Source organism: Grammomys surdaster, unplaced genomic scaffold, assembly GCF_004785775.1.
Source record: "Grammomys surdaster isolate TR1022 unplaced genomic scaffold, NIH_TR_1.0 201, whole genome shotgun sequence".
Lineage (NCBI taxonomy): Eukaryota > Metazoa > Chordata > Mammalia > Rodentia > Muridae > Grammomys > Grammomys surdaster.
Window position 1 is genome coordinate 7,297,730 of NW_021604646.1, and position 21,945 is coordinate 7,319,674.

At 41.5% G+C, this 21,945-nt stretch overlaps 1 protein-coding gene across 9 annotated transcripts in view; it reads left to right on the forward strand.

The window, feature by feature from the left end:
* Nucleotides 1-21,945, forward strand: part of Cnot1 (CCR4-NOT transcription complex subunit 1) — an 81,924-nt gene that overhangs the window by 12,137 nt on the left and 47,842 nt on the right. For all 9 annotated transcript variants that reach the window (XM_028770369.1, XM_028770367.1, XM_028770363.1 and 6 more), the window contains exons 2-8: nt 4,033-4,307; nt 17,847-17,954; nt 18,481-18,579; nt 19,237-19,305; nt 19,392-19,446; nt 20,624-20,827; nt 21,710-21,878. In XM_028770369.1, coding sequence (XP_028626202.1) covers nt 4,206-4,307; nt 17,847-17,954; nt 18,481-18,579; nt 19,237-19,305; nt 19,392-19,446; nt 20,624-20,827; nt 21,710-21,878 — 806 coding nt within the window. In that variant the 5' untranslated portion in view covers nt 4,033-4,205. The remainder of the gene's footprint in view (nt 1-4,032; nt 4,308-17,846; nt 17,955-18,480; nt 18,580-19,236; nt 19,306-19,391; nt 19,447-20,623; nt 20,828-21,709; nt 21,879-21,945) is intronic.

Genomic DNA, 21,945 nt, shown 5'->3' on the forward strand with positions numbered 1-21,945 from the left:
AGTTTGAGGGCAGCAGGGTTTGCAGAGTGAGTTCTAGGACAGCCATGGCTACAGAGTAGCCCTGTCTCAAAAACCTACTAACTAGTTTTTAAAAAGTTAAAAATTGCAACAAAGCAAAAACAAAAAACAAACAAACCCCAAAACTAAACAATTACTCCCCCAAGACAAACAAAATAGGGAAAATGTCTAGTGGAGAGCTTGATAGCAGTGTTCTTATAGCTTTGTATTACTTTTTATTACAGTATTTAGAGCAGATATGGTATAGCAAAATGTTGTGATCTAAATTATGGAACATTTATGGGACTAGAATTTTACTGGAAGTTAATATACACTATAGAAGCTGGTAAATTAAAATTTACATTAGTTAAAATTCATGGGCCAATGAGATGGCTTAGTGGCTAAAGGTACTTACAAGTCCGATAATATGGTTTTGACCCTGAGATCCATCTGAGACCCAGCTTAGTGGTGGAAAGACAAAGCTGACACCCGCAAGCTGCACTGGAACTCGCAGATTCACCTGCCTCTGCCTCTGAGTTCTGAGATTAAAGGTATTCGCCAACACACCTGGCACAGGGTAACTTGGGAGTTTTCATGTTCGTGGTTTTTCAAGTTTTTTAGGGCTAAGAAGATGACTTGGTGGATAAAGTGCTGCCATGTAACCATGATGACCTGAGTTTGGATCTCCAAGCTAGGCATTTGGTCTGCTATCCCATAGGGACTTGGTGGCCCAGGAATTTAGCATAATTCGAGTTGCAGGTTCAATTTCCAGAGAGCCTAGTTCCGGTGCTTAATAACTGGCTGCTCTCCCAGAGGACCAGAGTTCAATTCCCAGCACCTACATGGCAGCTCATACCTGTCTTTGTAACTCCAGTTCCGGGGCTTCTGACACACCCACACAAGCAGACCACCAATGCACAAGAAATAAAAAAAAAAAAAAAAGAATATGCAGTGAGAGAGCCCAGTCCCCTCAAAAGGGGAAAATAGAGGAAGATACCTTGACTTCACTCCTGACTTATACATATCCACACAAAACATTTCTCTCTGGTTATATTGATAAATAAACTACAGAGAACACAGTAGATAGGACCTGAGACATTAGTTACAAGTGTATAACAGTAATTCTGGTGAGAGACAATGGTCTGTAGGTTATCAAATTTAAAGGTGGTAGGAGCAGGATGATAGGGAGTGGAGGTAGTTTAAGATCTTGTGATGAATAATTTAAGAGATAATAGTTTCAGTTAAGATTGGGAAGACTTGCCGGGCGGTGGTGGCGCACGCCTTTAATCCCAGCACTTGGGAGGCAGAGGCAGGCGGATTTCTGAGTTCGAGGCCAGCCTGGTCTACAGAGTGAGTTCCAGGACAGCCAGGACTACACAGAGAAACCCTGCCTCGAAAAAACAAAAAAAAAAAACAAAAAAAAAAAAAAAAAGATTGGGAAGACTTTGCAGACAGGTAAATAAAACAGTGAGGGGGCTTTGTTTTATTTTTAAACATATTGTGTGTTAGCTATCGGAATGATGTAATAAATATCTGGACATCATAAAAGGGGCTTGAGCTGGAGGTAGAATTGGAGAATTAATGCTGTAGATAGTTTTTAATATCATAGACTAAAGTAGATTACTAAAACTGAATACAGAGAAGAGAGGGCTGAGGTCTCTTAACGTGAGAACTAAGACAAGGAGCCCAAAGAGGAGTTATGTGGAGTCAATAGAATAAGTAACAGTTAGTTTGGAGGGAAGGGAGGGGTCAGTTTTGTCATAGGTGACGTGGATCCCATTTCTTGGCTCATACCAGGATCTGTGTGGGAGATAGTGGATAGTGAGAGTTGGGATTGTTTTATGTTGGGTTCAATTCCAAGCATCCACACGGTTTCTCAAACTGTCTGCAGTCCAGGCATAGAGCTCACAGATATGCCTACCTCTCACCTGGTCCTAATTTTTAAAAAGATTGGTGTGTGTGGGGGGGTGAGAGCGAGCATGCATGCGAGGGTTTGTATGAGCTCCTGTTCATGTTTGCCCTTGTAGAGGCTAGAAGAGGGTAGAAGATATTCTGAATTTATAGGTACCAGCCCAGTTGTGAGGATACTGGGAGTCAAACACTAGTCTTCTGGAAGAGCAACAAGTGATCTTAGCTCTTGAGCCTTCTTGCCAGCCCCTTATTTTAATAGCTGTCGTATTTGGCTATAGTTAGTAGTGTGTGCGCAAACCCTGCAGATTCAACCTAGGGGCTCTGTGTTATACACAAGGCAAGCATTGATTCCTCCATTAAGATGCCTTTTTTGTTTTTTTTGTTTTTTTTTTTTTCTGGTGAAAGAATGTATTAGTATATAAAAAAAATTGGGGGGGGGATGTATCTGGCAAAATAGTCTTTGCAGTTTTTGAGACAAGGTGTCATGTAAGCCACATTTGCCTTGAACTTGTCATGTAGCCAAGGATAATCTTGAACTGATTTTCCTGCCTTAGGATTTATAGACTTATGGACCACAGTCTTTTTTTTTTTAAACACTTTATTTTATTCTATGTGCATTGGTGTCCTGTCTGTCTGTATTCCTGTGTGAGACTGTCATATCTTGGAGTTAAGACAGTTGTCAGGTGCCATGTGGGCTCCAGGAATCAAGTCAGGTCCTCTGGAAGAACAGAGTCAGTGCCCTCAACCTCTGAGCCATCTCTCTAGTCCCAGGAGTACAGTCTTAATCAAATTTCAAGGTTCAAGATTATTAGGGTGATAAATATTTCATTACTGTTAAGACATTTAAAGATAAAGGTTTAATTTTCATGAATTTGGGCCCAGTGGTTAAGAGCTCATGTTGCTCTTGGAGAGGACTGGAGTTTGGTCTCTAATGACTGCGTGAGGCTACTTTCAACAGTCTATTAACTCCAGCTCAAGGGGTTCCACAGATGTGTGTGTGTGTGTGTGTGTGTGTGTGTGTGTTTGTTTGTGTGTGTTTGTGTGTGTAATATATGTATGTGTAATATAAATCTTGTCAAAAGCAACAAAGTCTTTATGCCTTAAGTGCTAAGGTTTGAATTTGTAATGGAAAAGGGCTTGTGGTTTTGTTTTGTTAGCTACTGCCTAGGGTAAAGGTTGGGGATAAACCGATGAACAACCTGCTATTTTAGCTTTATTACAATTTGGGGTTTTTCTTTCTAAATTTTTAAAAATTAATTTAAAAATAAATTTTCATTTTTTTGAGACAGGGATTCTCTGTATTCCTGGCTGTCCTGGAACTCACTCTGTAGATCAGGCTGGCCTCAAACTTGGAGATCTGCCTGCCTCTGCTTTCCAAGTGCTGGGATTAAAGGCGTGAGCTACTGCCTGGCTCTAAATTTATTTGTTCGCTCGCTCATTCATTCATTCATTCATTCATTCATTTATTCATTTATTCATTCACTCATTTTCTGAGGCAGAGTCTCACTATGTATAGCCTTTGCTGGCCTGGAACTTAATATATAGACAAGGCTGGCCTTGAATTACCAGAGATGTTCTTGCCCCTGGCTGCTGAGAGTCTCAATTATTCTTATGAGCACTTTCAACTTTGGCTTCTGGAGTTCTTGTTTGGCTTTCAACTAGCCATTTAAATTCCTACAAGATGTAACCTGAAGTACAACTTTAAGATTGTATAGTAGTGTGGGTGTCAAGTGAGTCAGTACTTGGGCACTAGTGTATCCTGTGGGAAGGGCTCTAAAGTGAGGTGAGTTTGCTCACACCTTGACTGTACACCTGTTCTCAGCCTAAGGCTGAGTGAGACACAATTTCAGATACATGAGTAACTCAGGGTACTCATGTTGGTTATGATGCTGTTAAATGAAATTGATAAAATAGAGATCTCAAAAGTTGCAGATTGTTTTATTAAATTTAAACTCTTGGAAGATACTGTCTTTTAATTTATTTAGAGCATGTCATTTTTATCTTCATTGGTTGAGACGACATAATTATTTTTTTTAAGTGACCTAAATAACATTTTAAATGAGAGAGATGAAAGCTATTTAACCTTCCCCTGCAACTGAATTCTGGAATTTTGTTTTTAAACAGGTGCCATGTTTCAGAACAGAGTAAGACACTTGGTAAAGAAGAACTGAAGACATTTACAGTTAACAGAGATAGCCTGATTACAAAGAAAGCATTAACCTGCCTCTGAGGTGACTAAAGGGGAATAATGGTGATTTTGCGCCGGGCTCGGCCGCCTGCTTCCGCCCCAACCAGCAATGAATCTTGACTCGCTCTCGCTGGCCTTGTCTCAAATCAGCTACCTGGTGGACAATTTAACCAAGAAAAACTACCGAGCCAGCCAGCAGGAAATACAGCATGTAAGTACTCTATTCAGAATATAAATGGCATTGAAGCAAAAACAAATAGCCAGTTGATAATAAGTTGGCAATTTATGTTACTAGGTTGTGTGACAGGGTATAACTTCTTTTTCTTTGTGCTATTTTGCTTTAGAACTGTACATAAAAGACCTTATACCAGTCTATGGGTTTATTCACAGCTTTCTTTTCTGTTGAACAAATATGAAGACAGGCACGCAATTCTAGCACTTGGAAGGCAGAGGAAGGTGAATCTCTGTGTATTTGATGCCAGTCTGATCTGCATACTGAGTTTTTGGCCAGCCAGCCATAAAGAAACTGTCTGGAAAAACAAACATTAATAACAAAAAGCCCAGTAAAGAAGTATAGTCTGACTGGGTTCAGTCTAGTTGTACCGTTTTCCTCATCAGCATCAAGAGGGACTGGCTCAGTGGATAAAGTGTTTGCTGTGTTTAAGTGTGAAGGTGAACATTTGGATCCCTTAGGCCCACAAGAAAGCTGGGAAACTGGCAGCCTGCCTGTAATCTCAGTTCTCTGGAGGCAGAGACAGGCTTCCAGGGCAATGTAGATCAGCCAGACTAGCCATAATTGGTGAACTCTGGGTTTAGCCATAGACCCTGCCTCAATCAGTAAAGTATGGAGGAAGACATCTTATTTCAGATTTGGGCCTCTATAGGCACCCTCACATTCATGCAGCTGTAATGGTACATGTTTCCATGTGCTAACAAATCCGTGTATACAGAAAAAAGGATGACACTGCACTGGAAGTATAAGATACTCAGTGGTGGAGGGCTTGCTTAGCACGAGTTCAGTAACAGTTATCTGTGGGCTTTTAACCTGGGTATGAAGCTTTGATTCACAAGTAATGGTGCTGGACATTGGTGTTTCACTTATCAGTTTGTGCATCTTTGGAGAAGTAACCGTTACATTTTTTCCCTCTAGAGCTGGGGAGGTGGCTTTGCAGTTAGGAACACCTGCTGCTCTTTCAGAGAACTGGAGTTTGGTTTCAAGCACACACATTGGGTGACTTACAACTTCCCATAACTCTAGTTGCAGGGTATCTGATGTCCTTGAGTTCACATAAGCACATGAACATATACATGAAAAGCCAACTCTTTTAAATTCTACTTTCTGTAGTGTAGATTGTACATGTGTTACTATTTGATTCTGTCTTTATGAACGTAAAGTAGCTGAGTGTGGTGTGCTCGCACATGGACATTGAAACATAACTGCTAAAGATGGAAGCACAATGATTGTTAGGAGTTTGAGGGCATTCTGTAACCTCGTTTCAAAAAAAATACATAATTCTCTACTTTTTGCAAAAGAAACTGTAGTTAATTCATAGTTCACAAACATGAGTCAAATATGTACCTGTTTGTCTCAGCCAAATCTAAGAAAGGATTTATGCAGCAGTGTTCAGTTTTGGTTCTTTTATTTTGTGGTATGTATGCAACAATTATGGTATTTTTTTTAATTTTTAAAAGATTTTTTTTTTTGGGGGGGGGGGGGGGAGCTGAGGCTTCAAGTTAAGCCCAGCCTGAAAATACAATGAGATCATTTTATATTTGCTCATAGAAGAGAAAGAAGTAGAAGAAAATTACTCTCTGGATGGGAAGATATTCTAGTCCCAAGTTTAGCTACTTCTGGCAGTTCCTACTGTAAAAGACCTATAGTGTTGTGAGATTGACTTTTGTAAGATGAGTCTGTCTCCTCCTCTTCTTTCTTTGAAGTGGTTTACTATATCTATGGCTAGCCTGGAACTCACTGAAACAAGGCCTCTAACTTAGAGATAGATGTATTTGCCTCTGCCTTCCACATGCTGTAATCAAAGGTGTTTTTTTGAAACAAGGTCTCAGTATAATTTCTGTTTGTGTATTTAATGTGAGATGTGATGTGTCTGTAGGCCAGAAGAAAACTCTGGGAGCTTTCCTCAGTTGTTTCCCACTTTTTATGAAAAGCTCTGTGTCTCTGACTCCCCAGGGCTGGGATTATAGGCATGCCCTGAGTCTTAGTTAGGGTTTTACTGCTGTGAACAGACTCCATGAACAAGGCAACTCTTATAAAGGACATTTAATTGGGGCTGGCTTACAGGTTCAGAGATTCAGTTCATTATCATCAAGGCAGGAACATGACAGCATTCAGGCAGGAATGGTGCAGGATGAGCTGAGTTCCACAACCTCATCTGAAGACTACTAGCAGAGTACTGGCTTCCAGGCAGTTTGGATGATGATCTTTTTTTTTTTTTTTTTTTTTTGGTTTGGTTTTTTTTTTTTTTTTTTTCGAGACAGGGTTTCTCTGTGTAGCCCTGGCTGTCCTGGAACTCACTCTGTAGACCAGGCTAGCCTCGAACTCTCAAACTCAGAAATCCGCCTGCCTCTGCCTCCCAAGTGCTGGAATTAAAGGCGTGCGCCACCACCGCCCGGCTGGATGATGATCTCAAAGCCCACGCCCACACCTACTCCAACAAGGCTATACCTCCTAATAGTGCTACTCCCTGGGCTGAGCATATACAAACCATCACTTTCCACTCCCATAGGATTGTTCAAACATACAAGTCTATGGGGGCCATACCTAAACATACCATAATGCAAAATACATTTGGTCCAACTTTAAAAGTCCTCATAGTTTATAGCAGTCTTAACATAAAAGTCCAAAGTTCAAAGTCTCTCTGACATTCATTCAGTCACTTAACTGTAATCCACAAAACAAGTCAGGAAACTAGCTGGGCAGTCTCCAAACTCTGCATCTCCACAGCTGATGTCAAAGCGGTCTTCAGATCTCCCAACTCCCTTTTCATCTTTATTGACTGTAACAATGTTCTTTCTCCTGCACTGGTCCCACTCCCTGTTAGCAGCTTTCCTCAGCAGATACCTCATAGCTCTGGCTTTTCGAACATCTTGGGGCCTCCAAGGCAACTTCAACATTACAGCTTCTTGTTCTAATGTCTGGGATCCACACATGATCTTCTGGGCTCCTCCAAAGGGTTTGAATCACTTCTCCAGCTCTGCCCTCTGTAGCATTCTAAGCTCAGGTCGATCCACTCCACTATTGCGTTGTTCTTGGTGATCATTCCATGGTGGTGGCATCTCCAATATGCTGGGGTCTTCTGCTGCAACTAGGCTTCACCAATAGCCTCTCATAGGCTCTCTTCATGGTGCCAAACCTCAACTCCTTTGCATGACCCCTTCAGTCCTGGGCTGTCAACTGCAACTGAGGCTGCACCTTCACCAATGGGCTTCCATAGCTTCTCACAGTGCCAAGCCTCAGCTGTTCTCCATGACCCTTTCTTGCTTAAAAACCAGTACCTCTTAGTCATTACCAAGTACAGTTGTAGCACGAGGCACAACCTTGGCTATCTCTGGAACACAGGCTCTTTTTTTTTTTAAATTAAAGATTTATTTATTTTGTTTATGTGAGTACACTATATTGCTCTTTTCAGACACACCAGAAGAGTGAATCAGATCCCATTACAGATGGTTGGAAATACAGGTTCTTTGTGCTCTTAGAAAACACTTCCCAGAAGATTTCACCCCAGTGATGTGGGTCTCTTCTTAATCACCACTAATTTCTTAGCTCCAGCTAACCAGCATCAATTGTCCCAGTAGTCCCTTCTACTCTTGACTCTAAAGCCAGAGCCACGTGGCTGAAGCTGCCAAGTTCTGCTGCTTGCTGGGTCCAGAACATGGTCCCCTTGTTCTATTGCACTATCACTTTCTATTTTCCAACTCCTTCACTGCCTAAGATGGGCTCTCCTGGAACTGAAAATTGACCTTACACTCAGAGATCTGCCTGGCTTTGTCTCCTGAGTGCTGGGATTAAAGGTATGGTCAGCCCACCAAGCCTGGGTGAAGCTTTTTTTCACCTAGAGTTTGTTTGCTCAGTTCTAGGCTGGCCTTGAATTTAAAGATCTTCTTTTTATTTTTTTTTCTCCTGGAATTAAAGGCTTGGACTATCATGCCTGGATCTAAAGTTGGCTGGGTAGAATTTTGTCCCAAAGTCATTACTTCCTTAATTCAAATTAATATCCTTGAAAACAGGATTCAGATCCATTTCACTTCCTGGTGCTTCTTTAATACTTGAACCATATATTTTATATTTTTTCTTTCTCATCTTGCTATGCTTCTTTAAAATGCTCTTCATGAGATTTAACCAGAGAACAAAGTCTCTGCTGGGCATTTCTGAGACTTCCTTTGTCAATGCAATTAATCTGAGTCTCTTCTCCTTAGCCTCAGGCAGAGTCTTCAGACAAGGCAAAACGTTCACCAAAATATCACATAAAACAGTCTCTAGGCCACATTGAAATTCTCCACTGAAACCTCTTGGGTCAAGTCTTCACAATTCAGATGACTCTCACTATCAAAGACTTCCATAGTCCCACTAGGATGGCCCATTAAGCCCCATTTAAAGCATTCCACTGCTTTCTACAATCAGAGTCTCAGAGTTCACATTCTTCCAAACAAAAGCATGGTCAGCTCTATCACAGCAATACCCCAGTCCCTGGTGTCAACTTCTGTCTTAGTTAGGGTTTTACTGCTGTGAACAGACACCATGACCAAGGCAACTCTCTTGGACAGCATTTAATTGAGGCTGGCTTACAGATTCAGAGGTTCAGTCCATTATCAAGGCAGGAGCATGGCAGCATCCAGGCAGGCATCCAGGAGGAGCTGAAGTTCTGCATCTTCAACTGAAGGCTGCTAGTCTACTACTGGCTTCCAAGCAGTGACACACCTACTGCAACAAAGCCATACCTCTTAATAGTGCCACTCTTTGGACTGAGCATACACAAACCATCATACTACCAGTACATGCTAGGCATCTGAACTCAGGCCCTCATGCTTGAATGATCTTCTCTAACCAATTAAGATAGGGTCTTACCCCAGGCTGGTCTTAAGCTTTTTATGCAACAACCTTCTGTCACAGTTTCTGAAGTGCTGGACTTATGAGTGTACCATCTTACTTGATGTTTGTGTTCAGTATAATGTGGTAGTACAGTGTGGTAGAAGGGAGCACCCTCAGCGGGTCCATGCAGTAGGCCTAATAAAAAGTTTTTTGATGGGATGAGCAGGGGACCTGGAAAAGTGGAAGAGGGAGAGAAAGGCTGGGGATAGAGAAGAAGAGAGAGGAGAGAGGAAGGGAGGAAGAGGTGAAGAGGCTGGCCAGGAACACCTGGGAGTGGGGGGAAGGGAGAGAGATAAGGAGCAGTCTTATAAGCTTGGCTCCAGGATCATACCAGTTGGATAACTGTTGGGCGGAGCCTAGAAGAATTGCTAACATCCCTCCATTTTGGTTTAATTAAAACTGAGGAACTAGGAAGAGGTGTTGATGGGACAATAGTGGGATTGCCAAGTTCTTTAACTACCTCCTGCTGACTTTTGAGTGACTTCTGGGATGAGGATGCTGGGCAAGTCCTGGCAGAGCTTGTTGTCTCATTATTGTCTGGGGTCTGGGAAGCCATCTGTGGCTAGGAAAATGCAGGGCCAGTAGAAGCCTGTGTGGGGTTAGGAACACCTGCGCTGGGTTGCTTCTCTGGGGCTGTCCTGGGTGTAGATTTGAGTAAATGCCTGGATTTGGAAAGATGCTGAAACACATACATATTAGAGACAGAAAATAAAAGTTAAGTAGGTTCAGAAGAAAACTTTTTCATTAGGTGGATGTTTGAAACCCTTAGGCCCATGGTCTTGGTGGTTTGTGGTGGGGAGTTCCAAAACCAGGGAACGGGAGGAATCCATCCCACTCTGGAATAGGCAACAGGTGGGGAACTTAGGCTATTGGTTGACATGGTTACTTATCCAGATGGAGTCCACTTGATCCATGAGAGGTAGATCTGAGTAGGTTTCCTGAGGTTTACAGGAATTTTAAGTTTACAAAAGAGATAAATTTGTTAACATAAACATTCTTTAAGGTGAGCTCAGGGAAGACAAAACCCTTTCTTGGAGCAGAAGGGTTGTAAGAGAGGCTTTCCACCTCTATCCAGAAGAAGACGGAATTATATAAATTTAGCATAATGAGAAACATTTTTTAAAAAAAAAGATTTATTTATTTTATGTATTAGTACAATATTGCTCTCTTCGGACACACCAGAAGAGGGCATTAGATCTTATTACAAATGGTTGTAAGCCACCATGTAGTTGCTGGGAATTGAACACGGGACCTCTGGAAGAGCAGCCATTGCTCTTAACCACTGAGCCATCTCTCCAGCCTAAGAAACTTTTTTTTTTGTTTTTTGTTTTTATCTTTTTGGAGACCTTGGGGTGGATCACTGTTAGGATTTGGCAGTCTTTGTCATAGCAAGCTTAAACAGTGTCATGTGCAGCAGATCTCTGACAGGATTGAATTAGATATCTATTGAATTTGATAATCTGTGTCTGATTATAGTTACCTGCTCTAGCTGTAACTAGCAAACATAAAACAGAAGGCTAAAAAATATGGTAATTCACTGCATTGGTTTTAGCATAGCTTTAAATATCTACCCGAACATATTGAGGATATCATTTGTAAAGTTACTGACTGTTTGCTTGTACTTAAGTATAGTATTTTTCATGAGATTAGGACTGTTGTGGCTTTTGAGACTAAAGCCTGTTAAATTTGAGCCTTTAAAAAAAAAATCATGATTTTTGAGTTGAAGTTCTATCAAAACAAAATTTTAAGTCTATAAACACAGTTGAAAAAGAGACTGTGAAACTTTGATCCCCATATGGTATATTATAAAAATCTATAGCAACATTAGCAAAAACAAGGCTAAACATATCTTTTTTTTTTTTTTTTTTTGGTTTTTCGAGACAGTGTCTCTGTGTAGTCCTGGCTGTCCTGGAACTCACTCTGTAGACCAGGCTGGCCTCGAACTCAGAAATCCACCTGCCTCTGCCTCCCAAATGCTGGGATTAAAGGCGTGTGCCACTACTGCCCGGCTAAACATATCTTTTAAGGCAGTGATTTTTTAACTTTTTAAATGTAAACCATTAAAAGAAACCATCTTTCAAAAAATGAAAACAGAGCTATATTATTATAACAGTTTACTGATACAGGATAGGAACTGTATAAAAATCTTAACCTCAATTAAAAAATTTTTGGAGACCTTGTGGGTTGGTTTTTTTTTTTTTTTTTTTGTTTGTTTTTTTTTTTTTTTGGGTCTGCTCAGGTTACATGTTGCTGCTCTTAAGCTAGATGGAGGTGAAGTCAGGATTTTCCACAACAAAGATGGCTGGCAGTCGCGTGATTGCCCTCAATCAAGATGGTGCTAAGGCTATAGCTCCTTAGCAAAGATGGCTACAAGCCATGTGTTGGTTCCATGAACAGCATTACTTTCTACCAGCATATGCAGTAGCAATGTATTAGCAAAGAGACAAGCGCGTAGACACATGTTTTACCTGGCAGCTGTGGCTGGTCTGAGGGTTTTGCGAGTGGGTATCCTGCCTCCACTGCTACTGTTGCCATGTTGCCAAAAGTTCCCTACTAAGGCACGGAGTCCAGTAGCTGCACTTCAAAGTCTGTCCGAAGGCCTCAGTTCTCTGTGCTGACTCAGACCGTTTCATTAAAACAGAGAGAGAGCGCGCAAGCACGAGAGCAGGTGCACAGGATGGAAATAAATTTGCGATAAAAGGTTTTTAGGAAGTAGAAGATAAGAGTAGGACAAGAGTTAGTTAAGACAAAGTCTGGAGGGTGGTCCCTAGAGCCACAGGAGCTGGGAGCATGTGATGACACAGGTGTGAGCAGACATGGGTGTGACACAAAGCTTTCTTTCAGAACTTTCGAGAGTGGAGGACTCAGGCAGGAGGACCACAGTCACTATTCTTGCTTTAGCCTAGTAGATTACAGTTTGCACTCGGATTTCATTTTATGTTTCGTTTGCCCCTAGCTTGAACTTACTGGAAAAACCATAGCTTATTCCAGGAACCACTCCACACTAAGCACCCCCCTAGCAACAGCCACACCACTCTAGCAACTACCAATCAGTATCAAGCAGGACCTGCAACTTTACTTTTTAAAAGCCTATTTTTATGGAGTGCTTTAACCTCCCTTTTAGTCCAGCATTTAACAGGTAGTAGAAAAAAAGAATATAGGGGAAATGGGCCGACCTGTTCAGAAATGATTCTTTAGAACAATTCCCATCTATGTTGTCTGATGACAGTTTAGTTCCCAGAAGTCAACCATGACAGCTTGGTCCACTCACACACACTTCACAGAAATACCAGTAGTCTAGTTGAGTAGTGTCGGGTTAACAACAGCGGTGACACAACCTAGCAGGAACAGCCAGGCCTCAGCCTCCACATGAGTCAACAGGAAGTACCAACAGGAGCATTAAGAAAAGTCTGTCCCGTGCTTCTCTCAGCGAAATGAAGATGAACGTAGAAGAGAGACCAGCAAGCATTGTATAGCTAGTTCTGTAAGCAAGCCTGGTTCAGCCTCCATCACCATCAAGTTCTACTTATACTCCCTCCAAACAGTATATGTCTTCCCATGGGTCTTGCCTCAACATGTGTCTTGTCTCAGCTGACATTGCTGTGCCAATCAGCCTGAGTCTGAGAGACAAACTACAGTGCACCACTAAAAGCTTTTTGGTATGTTTTCTCTATGGAGTCCCAACAAATGGAGCTCAACTACACAGTGTAAAGCGGACCAATACATGTGTGTCCTTTCACCTGCTTGTTTTAACAGAACATCTTTTCACCTGTGTCTGCTTCAGTGAAACATTCCTTCACCAGTCTGTCTTAGGCTTTTACATGTGTCCATTTCAAGAAACACTCCAGCAAAATACTGTCGCGTCCACCCTTGACCAGCAAGGAAGACACAACGCGCGAGCTCTTCTCCAAGCAGTTTATTCAGGACCCTTGAGCAATCTTCTGACTGACGACCCCGGGGGAAAGCTCTCCCAGGCTTAAGTACTCTAGGACTAGCCAACCCCCGTCTGCCACGTGGCAACAGCAGATAGGTACACACAGACACACACACAGACACACACACACACACACACAGACACACACACACACACACACACACACACACACACACACACACACACGGAGACAAGCCAGATCACCAGCCACAGCCAAATAAGGAGTTGTTTACTCCTAAGAGTCCTCGCCAGCAGGTGGCAAGGACTTGTTTACTTCTAAGAGCACTCCAGCACCATCTTAAGGGCGCAGCACTATGCGGCTCTCCACAAAATACCATCCAACATAATTGAGTTTCCAAAGAAAGAACCCTTAAGTTTCCACTTCAGTATCTAAGATTCTAGATAAGATTACTCAAGCTGACTCCCATTGTTCATAGCCATTTGAAATCATTACTAGCCAATGGAATATAATATAACCTTTAAATGTCAGACAATCATGTAGCTGCCAAATTGGAAAGCCCTTTACCCTGCTTGTAACCACGATAAAAAAGGCATGGCGTTACCAGCACTGGCTTTCCATACCCATCCACTGTGTTGGAGAAGTTTGTAGGACAGAGCTTAGACTTAAATAAAGACCTTTTGTTTTTTGAATAGGAGTTGGACTCTTGGAGTTCATGATCTGGTCATAACAGGGCGTATGCCTGGGCAGTCTTGGTTTACCTGGTGCTGGGTTTTTGAGACAGAGAAAGTAACTGGGCTGGTGCAAGAGAAAAAATATCCAGTGGGTGCATAAACTTACCAATCGGTTGGTTGGTGTGTGGATAAGTGCAGCAGCCAGCATAGAGGGAGAGATGTCCTGTCTAGGCAGGCAGATAGGGTTCCAGGATGCCAGCTCTCAGCGCAGGCATGTGTGAGTGCCTGGAGAGCCTGTCGGTCATAGCACCGCTGTACTTCATAAAACACAGTAGTATAGTGCAGTGGGAGAGAATACTTTAGTGGGTCCTACTAAGGTGTTCCCCTGAAGAATCAGCCACGTGACAGACCTAATATAAAGGATTATTGGTGAGTTGGGAAGGGGACTTGGAAAAGGGGTAGAAGCAGGGAATGGCCAGGGATAGAGAAGAGCAGAGAGAGAGAGAGAGACAGGAAAGGAGAAAGAGGGGAAGAGGCTGTCAGGGAACTCATGGTTGAGAAGGTGTAATGAGTGGTCTTCTCATATGCCTGTGTCCTGTTTGTACCTGGCAGGCAGACACCAGCTGTTGCTAGGTAACTGTTGGGCGGGGCCTAGAGGGATCACTAACACTTGGCAGTTTAAAAAATAATATGTGTATATAGGCCTGCACATATGTGAAGCCAGAGGACAGCTTGCAAGAGTCAGTTCTTTTTGACCTTGTAGATTTTGGGGATTGAACTCAGGGCCTCAGGCTTCATAGCAGTCATCCTTACCTACCGAGCTATTGTTTTTTTTTTTTTTTTAGGGGATGGCAGTTTAAGACAGGGTTTCTCTGGTTGTCTTGGAACTCACTCTGTAGACCAGATTGACTCAGATTTGCCTGCCTCTGCCTCCCAAGTGCTGGGATTAAAGGTGTGTCACCACTGCCCGGCTACCAAGCCACCTCGCCACTTTTTAACTTCTAAAAATTTTATATGAATGAGTATTTTTCTTGGTTGTATTTTGGTACTATGAGGATGCCTGGGAACTTTGGAAGCTAGAAAAGGTCATAGGAACCCTTGGAATTTGATGACTGTGGGGCCTGGATATTGAACCTGGATCCTCTGTTAGTTAAAACATCCAGTGCTCTTAGCTGTTGAGCTGTCTCTCCAGCCTCACTTGTTTTTTTCTTTTTTTTTTCTTTTTTTTGAGATAAGTGATAAGTGACTGTATTCTCCATCTGGTTATGTATGCATGTACACCCACTATACCTGCTCTACAAACTTGCATGGTTCTCTTACTGCTGAGCTTGTTTAACTGAGCCTGTTAACACTGGTTGAGTTGTATTTCCTGGAATCTGGAAAGAAGGATATTATTACCTCTCTCAATTCTGCAGGTTAAGGTGGAATGAAAACATGATGGGATGAGCCTATGATACAGTTTTGCTGAGGAACTGTAGTTCACTCCTGATTAAACCCAGGTTAACATTAAATGGTCATTTCTAAGTCATATACCAAAGGTACCACATTAGGTTCAAAGGGCCTGCCACCAGTGATACAGCGATGCCTACAAGTCCACTTTTTACTTCATAGTCCTTTCAGAGAGGCATTCCAACTCACCCAGTTGTTGTGGGCCTCAGTCTGCAGCAGTCCTCACACTTTTGTAGAGCAGTGCTTCTCAACCTTTCTAAAGCTGCGACTCTTTAATACAAGTTCCTCATGGTGTGGTGACCCTCTAACTATAAAATTACTTTGTTGCTACTTTATAACTCTAATTTTGCTACTGCTTTGATCATATTGTAAATATCTTATATGTGACCCCTAAAGGGTCATAATGCACACAGGTTGAGAACCTTTGACCACTAGTCCTATTCTTTTAAGCAGATTTGACATGTAATTTCATCCGTTAGTATAAACTTAACCTCAGTACCAGTATATTCTCTCTCTCTTGATTTTTTGTTTGTTTGAGACAGTTTCTCGGTGTAGTCTTAGCTGTCTTGGAACTCATTCAGTAGACCAGGCTTAAATTCTGGAATCTGCTTGCTTCTGCTTCCTGAGAGCTGGGAAAAATAGCAGTGTTATTTAGTCATAATATCCATTTTTTGTTTTGTTTTGTTTTTGTATTTTTCGAGACAGGGTTTCTCTTATAGCTCAGGCTGTCCTGGAACTCACTCTGTAGACCAGGCTGGCCTTGAACTCAGAAATCCGCCTGCCTCTGCCTCCCAAGTGCTGGGATTAAAGGCGTGCGCCACCACCGGCCGGCCATCATCCATTTAACATTCTCATTTCTCTTGTTTGCTTTATGCAAAAAGTTGGGAGTTTGTGACCCGGCGGCCATTGCGTCCTTCCTAGCTGCCTTGACTGTGCTTGTGTATATATGTTTTGAGACAGGCGTGAAACTCTAGAGATCCGCTCACTTTTGCTTCCCTAGTATTTTTGTTGGCAATCTGGTTTTTACCAGCCTTTTTCTTGTAGTTTTGTAATTTTTTTTTAAAGATTTATTTATTTATTATTTCTGAATACACTGTAGCTGTCTTCAGACACACCAGAAGAGGACATCAGATCTCATTACAGATGGTTGCGAGCCACCATGTGGTTGCTGGGATTTGAACTCAGGACCTCTGGAAGTGCAGTCAGTGCTCTTAACCACTGAGCCATCTCTCCAGCCCGTAGTTTTGTAATTATTGTTAATAGTTATTCTTTAGAAGTATGAATGCTCATATCAGGTGCTGTGGGATTAAGTGCTTTTTGGACAGTCTGAGTGAGAAGAATCAGTCTTGGTGGTATGGGTTGTGGTTTGTGCTTTTATAACCCTGGTACTGAGGGGCTGGAGACAGGTAGGTGCTGCAGAGCTCATTGGCCAGTTGGCAGTCAGTAGAAGATATCTGACATTGATTGATGCCTGTCTTCTACACAGTCAACTGGTCTGTACACAGTCATGTGTACACACATATTCACACATACACAAAGAGAAGAGGGCCAGCAAAATGACTGAGCAAGTAAAGTGCTGCCAGACTTGATAGCCTGAATTGGGTCCCCAGAATCTTACGTGGTAGGAGAGAATCAGCTCTCATTTATACCCTGTGGTTCACCCATACTCACTCAGTTCCCTCCAAAAGAAAAGCACAAAAGAATGTATATGTGCTGTTAAAGCTTGCCTGTACTAGAATCATTTTCAGTGGCTTCTTGAGCTTTTGGCTGCCTCTACTCTCACATTGAAACATTCCTGGATTCTTGTGTGGAGGTTTTTCCCCTCTCTTCCTCCCTTCCTCCGACTTTCTGTTTTGAAACAGGGTCTCTATTTAGCTCTGTAAATTTTTATTAAATCAGCTGGTACTTATTTTTGGTGTAAATGTTAAGCATCATGCCAAGTTATGTGGGTCAATTACTGGTAGATTTGTGTTCATTTAGCCAGTTCTAAAAGAATAAATTGTATAAAGAATAAATAGATCTGGGGCTGGAGAGATGGCTCAGTGGTTAAGAGCACTGACTGTTCTTCCAGAGGTCCTGAGTTCAAATCCCAGCAATCACATGGTGGCTCACAACCATCTGAGTTCAAATCCCAGCAACCACATGGTGGCTCACAACCATCTGTAATGAGATTGGATGCCCTCTTCTGGTGTGTCTGAAGACAGCTACAGTGTACTCATAAACAAAATAAATAAATCTTAAAAAAAAAAAGAATAAATAGAAAAATAAAAAATAATTGTCGCATACAAGTACTTGTATTTAAGTGATTCCTATAATTCTGTTTGAGAACAGGATCTTTTATTCTATAGGCTGTCTCAAATTCGATCTGTAGCTTGAAGGTGGCCTTGAAAACATGACCATTCTTTGAATCTCAAGAGCTAGATTAGAGGCTTGTACCACTTATGCTCAGAAGTTCTTTCAACAATTCCCAAGAAGCTGATTTTCTTAGAACTGTACTTAATTTTGCTGTGAAGAATAACATCCAGAGTATCATGCATACTAGTCAAGTGCCACCTTACCATTAAGTAATGTCCCCAGTACTTACTTTTATCCAAGCCCTCCCTTCAACCTAACATTTTATGTTTCAGATTGTGAATCGGCACGGTCCTGAGGCAGACAGGCATTTATTACGCTGCCTATTTTCACATGTGGATTTCAGTGGCGATGGTAAAAGCAGTGGCAAAGATTTCCATCAGGTATTTAGGGATTACAGAGTTTTATAAGAATTATTTTCAATCACTTTGTAAATGTGCGGTTTTGGGCATACTATATGAACACTATCTACAGAATAACATCTAGAGCATAATCTCAAGTATAGCTGAGATGTATTGGGGATTCATCTGTCCTCTTTTTTTGCCTGGCTATATCCTGATGACAGTCTAATTTAGGATTTGGGAGCTGCTGCTGGATCTGCCTGGTGAAGGAAGCAGGAAAGAGGGGGATGATGGCCTGCTGGAAAAGCAGATGGGGGTATCTCATGCTCTGAATTGAATCTTTTTGGCTTGATTTTTTTCAAGTCTTTTAATGAACTCTAATGTGGACATTTTGAGTTAACACTTGTTACTGATAGGTTTTATATACCTAAATGGGATTTTAAAAGAGCTAATTTTGATAGTAAAACTTTACAACATCCAATATTCACAAGTTCTACTTTTATTTATGTGAGATGATGCTTAATGCTAATAGAAGTCTTTTTTTTTTTTAATTTTTACTTATTTGAAGACACAGTTTCTGATTCAGGAGTGTGCCTCGCTGATTACAAAGCCAAATTTTATCTCAACATTGTCATATGCCATTGATAATCCATTGCACTACCAGAAGGTTAGTATATTTTTATCTCTAGTGATATTGTGATAATATCTATTTTCTCTCTTTCATTTTTGAAGGTCTTTCTGTGTAATCCTGGCAGTTTGTTTGTCTCTGTAGTCTCAGTGTTGGGTTGTTGTAGACATGGGACACCATGCTCAGTTTGAGTGTACTGTCTAATATTAGGTTGTTTAACGTGACTCTGAGCTTTTGACTTGGGGATTTTGGTGTTCATTTTACTTTGCCTTTTAAAGACCTGGTCTCATGTATCCCTGGTGGTTCTGGAGACCAGGCTGCTTTAAACTCAGAGAAATACCTGACTGTGGCTCAGGAGTGTTGGGATTGAAGATGTGTGCTACCACATCTCTACTTTTTCTTTTTAAAAAAAATCATGTCCTATCTAAAAGTTTGAAGGATTAACTTTGTTTTGTACCTTTCTGAGAGAATCAAGGCAGTTGCTTATTGGCAAATGGGAACTTACTAAAACTAGATTGGGTAAAGTATTAAGTTTTCTAGGCTATAATATATATTGCTTGTAGTGACCCAGGATCATGCTATGTGTATATTGTACCACTATTAGATGAATACTTTAAAAATTTTGTAAAACCATTTGCATCCTTAACAAAACAAAAATAAAAATTAAATCTCTTTTAAAAAATTGTTATGTTTCAGAGTTTAAAGCCTGCACCCCACTTATTTGCCCAGCTGAGTAAAGTTCTCAAGTTAAGTAAAGTACAAGAGGTAAGTGTTTTGAGAAAGTGTCATAGGCAGAAATGGTAGTTAAAGTAAACATTTGACTCTGTTAATATAACTCCTTCTTGTTTCAGGTCATTTTTGGTCTTGCCCTTTTGAATTCTTCTAGCCCAGATCTCAGGGGTTTTGGTAAGTTATTTTATCCAGAGTATAAGATTCTTCCTCCCTCCCTTCCCTCTTTCTCTCTTTCTCTGTCTCCCCCCTCTCTTTTTCTTTCTTTTCCTTCCCTTTCTCTCCTTCCTTCCTTTCTCTTCTTCTCTTTCTCCCTTCCTTCCTTCTCTTTCTTTCCTTTCTTTTCTTTCTCTCTTTCTTTTTTTTCTTTTGTGGTGTTAGGGATCAAATCCAGGGCGTTGGACGAGGTATATAAGACCTCTACCTCTCAGCTGTATCCCTGGGTTCTTAGTTTTTGTTATTGTTATCATTTATGCACATAGGAATGTTTTGCTTCTGTGTATGTGCTTCAGTTGTATACCTGGAACCTGAGGAGGCCATGAGTGTCAGGTTCTCTGGAACTGGTTATATGATGCCACATACATGCTGGGAACTGAACCTGGGTCCTCTGCAAGAGTAACAAGTGCTCTTAACTGCTGAACTATCTCTCCAGCTCTTGTTTTTGTTTTTTTAAGACAAAGTTTTACTTATGTAGCCCAGGCTGGTCTCAAACTCACTAGCCTCCTAAGTTCTGAAAATATAGGCACATGCTGCTATGCCTTGCCCAACTCTTGTGCTGCTGCTTCTTTTGTTTTAAATAAAGACTGGGTCTTTTTAAAAATGAAGCTCTGGGATGTCCTGTAACCCCTTTTTTTTTTTTTTTTTTGTTTTGTTTTGTTTTGTTTTTTTCGAGACGGGGTTTCTCTGTGTAGCCCTGGCTGTCCTGGAACTCACTCTGTAGACCAGGCTGGCCTCGAACTCAGAAATCCGCCTGCCTCTGCCGCCCAGGTGCTGGGATTAAAGGCGTGCGCCGCCACCGCCTGGCATCCTGTAACTCTTATGTAGACCAGGCTGGCCTCAAAACTCAAGCAATCCACTGCCTCACGAGTATTGAGGTTAAAGGCATGTCCTACCATATCTGGCTCCAACTGTGTTTTTTAACGTATACTTCTGTTGTGTAGCTGATTTCAGAGCCTTTTAATCTTGTGAGTTTTTCTTCCCATTCATTGGTCACTAAGTAATAACCCTCAGGTAGAGCTATGTGAAAGCATTGGAGAGGCAAAATGCATGTTGGTCCATATAAAGGGTGAATTTTTGGATATTTAATTTTTTATCTATTATGATATAAAACTAATTTGGTTTATTTGACTTTTAGCTGCCCAGTTCATCAAACAGAAGCTTCCAGATCTTCTGCGTTCTTATATTGACGCAGACGTCAGTGGAAATCAAGAAGGTGGCTTCCAAGATATAGCAATAGAGGTCCTACACCTCCTCCTCTCCCATCTCCTCTTTGGGCAGAAGGGAGCCTTTGGAGTTGGACAGGAACAGATAGACGCTTTTCTTAAGACACTCCGCAGAGGTAAGGCAGCGCGTACGGAAGATGATCATAAGCTATGATCAGAAGAAGCGGGTTGGCATAGAAGGGAAGATGACGATTACTGTTCCTCGTTCTTAGTCCTAATGACAAAGGACTAATTTCAAATATAAAAGCCCTAGTAGACCTTTCTTAAAGAATAAGTATAAAGTCAGTCAGTCTTACTCTACCTGAGACGTTTTTGTTGTACAAGTACAGTCACAGGTGAGAGGAGGAAACAGTCTCTGTCTGCTGCCTCTTCTCCCCTTTTACATTATAGCAACAGGCTATTTTTAATTTGAAAGGTTGGCCACTTTTTGTTTTGCTTTTTGTTTTGCTTTTTGTTTTTTGGGACAGGGTTTCTCTCTGTGTAGCCCTGGCTGTCCTCTGCATTCTGTAGACTAGGCTGCCCTGAGACTTAGGAGAGCTGCCTGCCTCTCTGTCTCTGCAGGACCCAGATTAAAGGCTTCCATTTCCATGTGGAGCTAGGTTGACCACTTTTGATAACACTTGTATTTTCTAGGCAGTTGGTTTTATAATTCAAGATCAATAAATCCCCAACCTCCAATCTTCAAAAGTATATAAAAGTTGAAAAGTGTATATGTAAACAGTTGCTCTGAGATACCCAAAGATTCAGATCCTAGGATTGGCTTGAGGTTATAATGTGGAGTAGCTTGGGAGAATTCAATATGTTTTTTTTTTTTTTTTTTTTAAGGCAGGGTCATGTGTTGCTGAGCATCTAACCCAAGGCCTTGGGGACCACACACAGTCTTTTGGGATTAAAGGCGTGCGCCACCAGCGCCCCCACACAGTCTTATAATGTGCCGCATTCCTAGCCTCTAGATTGTTGTTTTCTAAGTGCTTAATAGTTGTATTCTCTTTCTTCAGATTTTCCCCAAGAGCGTTGTCCTGTGGTGCTTGCACCACTTTTATACCCTGAAAAACGGGACATTCTAATGGACAGGATCTTGCCTGATTCTGGAGGGGTAGCTAAGACCATGATGGAGAGCTCTCTGGCTGACTTCATGCAGGAAGTGGGCTATGGCTTTTGTGCAAGGTTGGTGGGAAGACATGCCAAAATTATAGTTATATTCTTAATCACAATTATTAAAAACAAGTACCCA